This window comes from Corapipo altera, unplaced genomic scaffold, assembly GCF_003945725.1.
Source record: "Corapipo altera isolate COAL_440 unplaced genomic scaffold, ASM394572v1 64, whole genome shotgun sequence".
NCBI classification, from domain to species: domain Eukaryota; kingdom Metazoa; phylum Chordata; class Aves; order Passeriformes; family Pipridae; genus Corapipo; species Corapipo altera.
Genome location: NW_020884893.1, coordinates 9837666 through 9847757, shown reverse-complemented (window position 1 = coordinate 9847757; position 10092 = coordinate 9837666). Strand labels below are relative to the sequence as shown.

General features: G+C 59.1%; 1 protein-coding gene across 2 annotated transcripts; it reads right to left on the bottom strand.

Moving 5' to 3' along the window:
* Positions 1 to 109: 109 nt before the first annotated feature.
* On the bottom strand, positions 110 to 9814 carry HCK (HCK proto-oncogene, Src family tyrosine kinase). Of its 2 annotated transcripts, none has more exons than XM_027646278.1 (13): positions 9759 to 9814; positions 7563 to 7692; positions 7107 to 7149; positions 6751 to 6850; positions 6518 to 6616; positions 6257 to 6360; positions 5702 to 5851; positions 5255 to 5407; positions 4764 to 4946; positions 4265 to 4341; positions 1618 to 1771; positions 1276 to 1407; positions 110 to 675 (listed from the first exon to the last, which is right to left on the bottom strand). In XM_027646278.1, the coding sequence occupies exons 1-13, from the start codon at positions 9773 to 9775 to the stop codon at positions 473 to 475; spliced, it is 1545 nt and encodes a 514-aa protein (XP_027502079.1). In that variant the 5' UTR covers positions 9776 to 9814; the 3' UTR covers positions 110 to 472. The 2 variants fall into 2 exon arrangements, with proteins under 2 accessions (XP_027502079.1, XP_027502080.1); XM_027646279.1 differs by lacking the exon at positions 9759 to 9814 and adding an exon at positions 9005 to 9098.
* Positions 9815 to 10092: the final 278 nt, after the last annotated feature.

The following is a 10092-nucleotide window of genomic DNA, read 5'->3' as shown; positions in this document are numbered from 1 at the left end:
CTGGGACACAAAGGAACCAGGTGGGGCACGGGCACTGCAGGGCATTTCACCGAGGCCAGTGCAGATAAAGCACCTGGAGAATGGCAGGATAAGATCTCAGAAGAATTAAAAAAAAAAAACTAATCTGGGTTTTTTACTTTGTAGCAGAAGCAGGGCCAACCCCATCCCTGTCCCTGCTCCTTTGGAGATGCGGGCGTGGCAACCACTGTCCAGCCAGTGCTTCCCACAGGCACTCAAGCTCCTGGGAAAGGCACAGGGAACAGCCACACATCGCTTCTCTCTCCATCCATCCCGAGCATGGCTCCCTCCTGCTCTGCTTCCAGCCCAGCCACTCCGGGAAGGCTGTGGCTCCTGGGCCACGATGTATCCTGGGGAAATCCGGGGCCAGGCTGGCGGGAGAAGCAGGGCACGGGTGGGACAGGGAAGAGCGGGATGCGTGGTCACTGGCAGTGTCTGCCCCGAGCGTCCTGCGCTACAGCTGCTGCTGGTACTGGCTCTCTGTGGCAGTGAAGAAATCCTCCAGAACGCTCTGTGTGTACTCAAAGGTGGGACGGTCCTCGGGCCTGGCCTTCCAGCACCTCATCATGATGTCGTACAGCTCCTCGGGGCAGTTCTCCGTGCGGGGCATCCGATACCCGCGCTCCAGCGCCCTGATCACCTCCACGTTCGACATCCCTGGAGAAACAGGGAGGCAAAGGTGGATGCCACACACATGGATTTCTTTAAAAGGCATACAAACCCCACGCCCAAACCTGCTCACCCTGTGGGCAATGTCACCAGGAAGGAAAAAGAGTGGTTAGAGGGGTTGGGAAGGGGGAACTGCTGCTCCGGGTCAGGGAAACATGCGGACAACCGAGACTCTGGGTTAGTTGTGGCATGGAGCTCTGTACCCCAGAGCAGATGGGACTTATAATCACTCTGTATAAATTAAAAAATAAATAAATAAAGGCTCCACGTCTCCCTGTGCTGAGTCTGTAACGAGCCATTGCTTCCAATGAAAACAGGTCAGTGGGGGGGGCAGAGCTGCTCCTCAGAACAGCCATTTGTGCTACGCCAGATCTTTCCTGGCTCATTTGCAGCAGGATTTACAGACTAATTTCCTGTTGAAAAAAGATACCAAAGTAACAATTAGTATAAAATAGAGAGTGGTCCCTACTGATAAGGGCTTACAGAGGTTTCCCATGGTGCTGGAGGAGTTTAGAAGCCACGGGTGGGGCCCAAAAAGTGAAGTGTGTCTTTTGGAGTCAGATTAGAGGAGGCATTTCACCTCCCTACCTGGGTAGGGGATGCGTCCATAGGTAATGATCTCGGTCAGGAGGATCCCAAAGGACCAGACATCAGATTTTATAGAGAAAGATCCGTAGTTGATGGCTTCTGGTGCAGTCCATTTAATGGGAAACTTGGCACCTGGACAAAGAGATACAACAGGAAACATGAACTCGGACCCAAATGCTGAGAAATGGGTGGTGAAATTTGGGGAACAAGAAACAAACAGAAGAGGAGGAAGTGAAGTGATGCAAATGAGAGGAGCTTCCCTCCCCTGTCCACACACCCAGCACACACTGGTCAGTGGCTCTGAGGGAGCCCTCCAACCCTTCACCCCCAGCAGCTCCCCACCTTCCCGGGCCGTGTACTCGCTGTCCTCGATGACTCTGGCCAGCCCAAAGTCTGCGATCTTGCACACCAGCATTGCTGACACCAGGATGTTGGCAGCTCTCAGGTCTCTGTGGATGTAGTTCCTCTTCTCAATGAAAGCCATTCCTTCTGCAATCTGCCACAGGGTAACGAGGGAAATGCAAAGAGGCTGCTTGAAATAACAAGCCCCCCCCCGCACCCAGCGCTGAAGAAGTCAACAGCTTCTGGGCAGTGCTCAGAAAGGGGTGAGAGGGGGCTGAGCCACAGCAGGAGATGGATGTCCCATCTCTGGAAGTGTCCAAGGCCAGATTGGATGGGGCTTGGAACAACCTGGTCTAGTGGAAGGTGTCCCTGCCCATGGCAGGGGGGTTGGAATGAGATGAGCTCTAAAGTCCTTTCCAACCCAAACTATTCTGTGATTCTGTGGGACCAACTCCTGCATGGGAACCGTGCTCCGAGCAGGGAAATCCCTTGCAGGAGAGGTTGGGGTTTGAGTGACCAGCACAACATGACACCTTTAAGCTGCTGTATGAAAAAGGCCGTGAGAAATGACACCCAGGGAGCTCCCGTGCTCATGAGCAGGTGACTGTGGGTCTCTGCAGGGCAACGTGTAACCGCTTCATCCACAGCCATGCGGATGTGGAGGCAAGCATGTCACTCTCTGCTCAGGGAAGATGTGAGGCCAATCTCCAAACACATCCACAAAGGGAAGCTGGGAGTCAACTGTCCCCCCTGCACAAAGGGACCAACAAATGGACTATGATTGCTGCAGGAAGGGTTTGCATCGCAGAACTTCCCTGGCCAGGGCAGAAAACCACAGGGGTGGCTTTCCTGGGTAGGGTGGGGAGATGCCTGGAGTCTTCCAGACTAGTTTGTGAAGAGTCAGCCTTGCCTGGGAGCTATATGGCTGTCCTGGCCCCCAGTAATCCCCCCCACCTCCATCTTCAGAAGTCTCTGCACTCAGTGTGTGCAGCTGATCATGCAGAGGTGACCTGGTGTGTGCACAACCAACCCTCAAATTTGTACCTAGTTACCCCATGCCTGGATGTGACCAGCATCCAGAAGGTGAAGGGGCTGGAGCAGCCAGAGGGGACACCCACCCATCCCCACCACACCAGCACAAGCCAGCCCAGTGTGAGGTGCAGCTCTCACACAGCTCTCCCCACAAAATACAGAAGTAAAGAGGCAGTGCAAGAGCGGAAGGATCATTTCCTTGACCATAGATGCAGTTCCACCGCTGTGACTCAGCCCCAGCAAAGTGCAAGGCTGCTGCCTGCTCATGGCAGCACATCAGCCTTTGCTCCCCAGTGCTGCTCCAAGCAGCTCCTCAGAGCTGTGGGCCAAGCTGGGGGTTGGCATGATCCAGCTTGCTGGGAACAGATGGTGTGCAGGAGTGCACAGCTGATCCACAGACCCCGGCACAGCCCGCTCCAGCAGCCAGTAACCTGGTCTAAACCCCCGGGGTCTGGGCTCCCATCTTGCCTTTCCTGTTGCTCAGGTGCCTCTTGGAAATGTTTCATAGAGGTACCAAGCTCAGCTCAGAGGGTCCCCAGATTCAGCCCTCAATGGGAGGCACTGGAGAAGCAGCAGGGACTCAGTGGTTGTACAAATGGTTACACATATGGAATGAGGTGTATAACAGCAAATTCTGCTGTGTTCAAAATCAGGTCCTGAAAATGTCCCTGAAATAATTATCACTGAGTGCTCCTGCCTCTCCAGCTGCCTCCCTCTGCCCTTGACAGTCCTTTGGTGACTTTAGTGAACCACAAACCTCCCATAGCCATTTCTGTGGGCCAACACAGTACTGGAGTACTCCTAGAGAGTACTCCTAGTCCCTCCTAGAGACCAGGAACTGTGGCTGGCTCAGCCTCCCAGGCACTGGGAGCACCCAGGATCGTGCTGCAGGGGTCCTGTTAAACCCATGTGGCTTCACACCCCCACAGCCAAGCTGGATCCTGCCCAAAGCAAGGCTGAGCCAGGGTAAAGCCTCAGAGCACCTTGCTGGGGACATGCATGGGCATATGGCCACACTGGGTTTGTGGGCTGAGTTGGGAGGCGAGGTTTGCAGGTAAACTGTCACAGCAATAGAAACCAATAGCTTAGCCCTGGGCTTGAATGAGCCACATCGACCAGCACCAGCACGTCCCAGAGAAGGGACTGTGCAAATGTGAGCTGTAAAAACACAACCATCCCTCACCCCTGGAACATCCACAAAGCACAGCAGCCCCTGCGTGGGCTGCAGGAACCACAGCAGCCTTAGAAGTTGCAGGTTTCCTGGCCCCTTGGAAGGATCAGCCTGTCCAACCCCCCTCCCAGGCTCTATGCAGCTCTGGTGAGCACTGCCTGGGTGCAGGGGGCTGGCTGTGTGCTGCAGATACCAGGCTGGGTGGGGGGAAGCTGCCACTTCTCCTTTCACACACGTCTGCTCCTGCACAGGTGGCGGGATGGGGATGGTGAGCAGGCAGCAGCTGCCCACAGGGGAACCTCACTGCATCCCCAGCACTCCCAGTGTCTGCCTGGTCAGACCCAGGCTCATGGCTGGTGCTGCTCAAGCCCCAGGTAAATTCAATCCCATCGTTCATCCTTCTCAGGGGCACAAGGGGGAGCAGGAGCCAGGGAAGGTCCTCACCTGGGCAGAGAAGTCGATCAGCTTCGGGAGCGGCAGCTTGTTCCCCTCATTTGTCTTCAGGAAATCCAGCAAGCTCCCTGTAGACAGGGAATAGTGCCAGGGCTGATGGCTCAGCTGGAGCCTGCAGCCATCCTCAGGGTGGCACAGGGTCCCAGGGAGCCGAGCAGGAAATGGGACTCAGGAAACACATTTGATCCCCCACCCTGCTCCCATGGATTGGCCAAGGGGCAAACACAGCTGCAGGTTTCCTTCCTGCCTTGCTGAGTGCTCCTCTTCATCTGTCCCCTGTCGGGGGTCCCTCCTCTCCCAGCGCTGTCACCACATCCCCCCACCCAGCACCCTGCCCCAGTGGGTAAGGCACACAGTGGCTGGAGCCAGACCTGCTCCCAGTGTCCCAGGAGCTGGTGCAGAGCCCAGGGATGCAGGATTGCTCCTGCACCATCCCAGGTGCTGCCACTTGGCCCAGCCCACAGGCACCACTCAGGGATGTGGGTGGCACCTTTCTCCATGAACTCAGTGATGATGTAGATGGGCTCCTCCCTGGTGACCACTGCGTGCAGCTTCACCAGCTTGTCGTGCTGCAGTGTCTTCATCAGGTTTGCCTCCTCCAGGAAGGCTTCCACAGACATGCTGCCTGGCTTCATCGTCTTCACCGCCACCTTGGTGTGCTTGTTGTAGGTAGCTGGGGGGTGGCACAACAGACCATTCCCAGGCTGCACTGGGAGCACTGGGTTTTGGAGTCAAACTCCCCACCCCTGCAGATGTAGCTGCTGTGTGAGGGCTGGAGATTGTGCACAGCCCAGGGCTGTCCCCACACACCCAGCCCTGAGCAGCCCCTGCATTAAGGCAGGGCCACCTCCATATCCCCCTGCTCCTCTCCCTCTCTGCCTCTTTCATCCCACCATCCCTCCGCCTCCTCTCCCACCCCTCACCCTTCCTCCTTCACCATCACCTTCATCTTCCTCCCAGCTGCCTCCCCCTCACTCTCACCCATCCACACTTCTCCAAACTGCCCAGCTCCCAGCTTCTTCTCCAGCCTCAGTGAATCCCGAGGGATCTCCCAAGCATCCTTCTCCCAGGGCTTCTGCGGTTTGGGCACGTGGCAGGGGTGGGTGAGCTTCTGGCACAGCCCATCGCTCTGACCTGCAGGGAGCAACCAGGACCATTAGCTGGCCTGTCTCACCAGCCACACTGTGCTTCAAGGGGGAGTCCATGAGTATTCAGGGACACCACACCCACAGCAGTGACAGCCAGCAAGCCACAGCGCCAGGGGAAGGCCTGGGAATTGCTGCATGTCTCAGCCAGGGCCACGGCAGAAGCCCAGCAGCGTCAGGCAGGAGCCACTCAGCATCTGCACACCCCTGTCTGCCTGGTGGCTGTTTGGCTCAGGGACAAAGCCCCACCTGCAGTGGTGGGGCCGGGCATGCCCAGGCTCACCCTTGTAGTGCTGGACCAGCTCCTGCAGCGTGTTGAAGTTGTTGCGCGCAGAGATGTAGAAGCCGCCGCTGTCCAAGGTTCGGATCTTGTAATGCTTCACTGCCCCGCCCTGCATCTCGTCCCCGTCCCGCACCGACAGCGAGTAGCAGCCTGGTTGGGGAGGGGTGAGCTGGCAGCCCCCACAGGGACATATCCCTGCTGTGCCTGGACATCTCATGCTCCCGGCACTCATGGAACCGTCGCCCAGCAGAGCCAGCAGCGCCCGTCCCACCGTGCTGCCACCACCCCTTCAGCCCCAGACCAGCTATGGCTGTGCCCCAAACACCCAAAGCAGCCTCAAAGGGGTGCATCCCCCTGTCCCTGCCACGGGGCTCGGACATGTGGCAGCACCATGGGCTCTTGCAGGGATATGGGCCCCCCAGTCCCTGTGCGCAGCACAGCAGATGCCCCGGCCTGGGGAGGGATCTCCTGAGCTCCTCTGCCAGCTAAATGTGAGTGAGGGAGGCTCCCTGGGCAGGTGTTCCCCACCACTGAGCTCCAGACACCCCTCTGCACCTTTGGTCGTCTCGCTGTCCCTTATCATGAAGGACCCGATCATGTTCCCGGGGCCAAGGAGCTGCCGCTCCGCGTCCTTCCGGCTGATGCCTTTGAAAAACCACCTGCAGCAGAACCAAAGGAACCAAGGAATGCTGCCGGGGAGCCCAGGCTGGTGTGGGGCAGGGCTGGGGGCAGGATGTGGGTGAGAATAGGGACAGTTGAGGTGAGGGAGTGTAGCACCCCATGGGACCAGGATCTGCCACAGAGGGATGGACTCACTCCTCTGTCTCCAAGGAGTCAGCTCGGGCAACATAGTTGCTGGGGATGAAGCCTTCACGTCCCGTCACCAGTGACCGCGCTTGCCACCAGGCCCCTGACCTGTGACAGAAACACTGTTGGTTGGCTCATGGCACCTGGCAGCTCCTCCAGGAGCAAGTTCCAGGAAAAAAATCCTGACAGGGTCATGCAAGCCTTCAGGAAACCCTAGATGGGGGAATGCCAGCAGCACTTACTCCTCCAGCACCTTCAGCCGCTCTCCTTTCTGGAAGCTGAGATCCCCAGTGTTCATTGCCTCGTAGTCGTAGAGTGCCAGCACTACACAGTCCCCTGAGCCTGCAGCAAGGGAGCTCCCTGGGCACCCCTCCCCATGCTGGGATGGCTGCCTGGCCACTCCTGCCATGAACACCGGCCAGGACCCCTGCAGCACCCAGCATCTCCATCTTCATCATGTCACATCTGGCCTTCGAGGGGCCCAGAGTTCCCATCCCACAGGGATCAGCAGTGTTCCCCCCAGGTTGGAGAGGACCCAGCCACACTACCCCCACACACTCCCACCTCCTGCACCCACTTGCAGCCCCCTTGTACCTACCATCCTCAGGCAGGGGCACAGCCACACTGGGGACATGAGTGTTCTGGAAAGTGGGACAAAACCAGAGAGTGACATTGCAGGTGTCAGAGACCTGTTTCCCATGGGGGTCTTGGCCCCCAACAGCAATGGCAGGGACAGGAGGGCACCAAGGGGCATCACCAGCACCACCTGACACAACAACCCACACAGCACCAGCATTTCCATCTCTTCCCAACACCTTAGTTTTTCTCTCTCTTTCTCCATAATTCCTGGATTCCCATCATGTCTACTCTGTGCTTTGTTCCAGTGTGGCCTGGGCTCCTACCCAAAGCCAAGTCCCTGCCCCAGTGCACAGGCACTGCCAGTACCCACAGTTGGCCCCACTGTCAGTGCTGGCAGCTCTGTGGAGGAGAGGGGCTGAGCCCCCCATGATGGCTCAGCCCTGAACCCCCAGCTCACTCAGCAGCTCCCACTCACCCTCCTGTTGGCAGCCGTGGGATCCCTCACATAGTGGCCCTGCTGGACACCGGGGCCGGGATCAGGGTCAGGATCAGTTTTTATCGTCTTCTCTTGGACATCAGCTGCCTTCGACTTCACACAGCCCATGCTGCAGCCAAGGGAGGGGAAGTGAGGCCATTGCGACAGAGGTGAAAGCCCTGCTCCAGCCCCATTCTGTCACAGCAGGCAAATTTTGGGTGGATGACAGCAGCTGCCATGGAGCAGCTTCCCAGCCCTTCCCCACTTCAGGACAGGCTGCAGCCGCTGGTCACCGTGGCAGCAGAGAGCCACTTGGTGTCTTCTGCAAAGTGGGACCCTCATCACGGTGGTCTCCCCTGCAGCTCGGGACTCTCCACACAGCACTGCTGGTGCCTATGGCCCCCCCCCCGCCACGGGTCACTGCTCCCCACCACGCTCCCCTGCTCTCTGCTGGGTGGAGCCGCCTCGAACAGCCAGCCCAGGGTGAAGGGAAATTCTCAACTTTCTCCAGCTCCCCAAGAAACTCAGTGGGAAAAAAATTGCTGCAGGAAGCAGCAAGAGTGGGAAACCCCTCGCAAATGAACTTCCCTTGACCGGAGAGACCTGGGTGCTGAGAAAGGAGAAGGTGCTGGTGGTGGCAGTGAAGGAGGAAGCTCAGGGCTGAGCCCTCGATGTGCACAGCACAGTTGCACTTCCACGACTCTCCAGGGACATCACTGTCACCTCAACACCCCATTCCTCATCCTTCCCCGTGTGACAAAGCCCAGGGCAGAGCAGGAGCAGCAGTGGCAGCCGTGAAACTTGTCCCCCTCACTGGGCACAGGACTGTGCTGGATCCATCTTGGCAAACCCACACGGCACCTGGGTTAAACTCAGCCGTGCCCCACACCGGCGCCACGGCCAGTGCTTGCTGTGTTTGTCCCACACCGGGTCAGGGCATCATGAAACACAACCATCCCCGAGGGTTCAAGGGTCCTGCTGGCACCCAGTCTGCACCAAACGTGTGGCCGTGCCAATCCCACTGGCTCGTGAGGTATAGCTGGTGTTCCTGATGTATCCCATTCCCGAGAGCCATGTCCCGTGCAGTGTCCCCAGTCACAGGAGGAGGACCAGGTTGGATGCGAGTGCTCATCACTGCGGGAGAACGGCTGCCTGCAGCCCCCTGCCCTTGCTGCCCCTTGCCCTCAGTCGGGGAGGGCAGCAGCAGGTTCTCGGCAGGCCCTGCAAGGCCACTAAAAGGGACCCCCTCGTCGGGGCTACACCGTGCCCAGCCGAGACTCCCTGGATTCCCTGCCATTGCCCCAACCCTGTCACCCAGGGACCACCCCTCTGAGCGGGACCGTCCCGGCGCAGGGACGGACCCACCGGGCTGCCCGTGCCCGGTCGCGGGGCTCCTCCGCCCTGTCCCGCCTCCCTCGGGGCTCCGCTCCCCAAGCTCTTACCTCTGCCGCCGTCCTGGGGTCCCCGTCCCCCTTCTGCTCCCAGTCCCGGTCCCGGAGCGCGGGCTGCCGCCACCGCTTTGCTCTGCCCGGCTGTGCTCCCACCTCCCCCCATAAGACCCCGCCCCTCACGGAACGGCCCCGCCCCGACTCCGCCGGTGCTGCCGGACGGGGCGGACGCGGCCGATTGCTCCTGTACCGGGGTGACCCCCCTAAAAGCACTGCAAGGACATCCCAGCCTCTCGTGACCTCGCTGTCCTTGGGGTCCCCCCGACGGGTGCCAGAGCCCTTCTCCCCACCCACTGCCGCCGGGACCCTGCGTGGGTTTGGATCCCAACACCGCAGAGTAGCCCCCAGGATGTTTCCTCACCTGGCGGGCAATGGAGGACACGGGTGGAGCACAGACCACGGAGTCAGCCTGGGTCTCCATCCCCAGGAAGAAGAAAAGACACCCTTGAGCATCCCATGATGGGGTCCAGGACATGGGAGGTGGGGGGCATGGGGTTTGTGAAGCCCAGCTCAGAGGGGTGGAGGTGCCCCAAGTCCCCTGCTGGCCCTGGTATTACCGTGCCTAAACTCCTCTTGGTGCCCTATCCAGCCCCAGAGCATTCCAGCCTTTGCTCTGCCCAGAGCACCCCTGAATTTGGGATGGGGACAGAATCAGCAAGGGGACCCACGGCTCTGCCATGCCCCTGACCAGGGCACTGCTTGGGCTCGGGGTGTCAGAGGAAGCAGCCAGGGTGCAAGAGCAACTCACCTCATGGGGGTTTGCATAAGTAAATTTTTTAAGAGAAAAAATAATTTGCTGTGGTAGCCCCGGCATCTGCTGCCCACACACCAGTCTGGGGCTGCAGCGCCGTCTTATAGTCCCCTGCCAATGAACATCGGCTCGGGGCCATCAGCCAAGGGCCAGCAGCCATGGGACATTAGCTGGGGTAGAGAGGCCAGGGGACATCAGCTGAGGTCCATCAGCCAGCGGGGAGCACGGCCCTGTCCCTCGGCGGCGGAGGGGCTGCAGGGCGGTGCTGCAGGAAGCCGGGTCCCGGGGCAGGAACTTCCTTTTGTGAAACACCCGCAACCGGCAGCTGGAC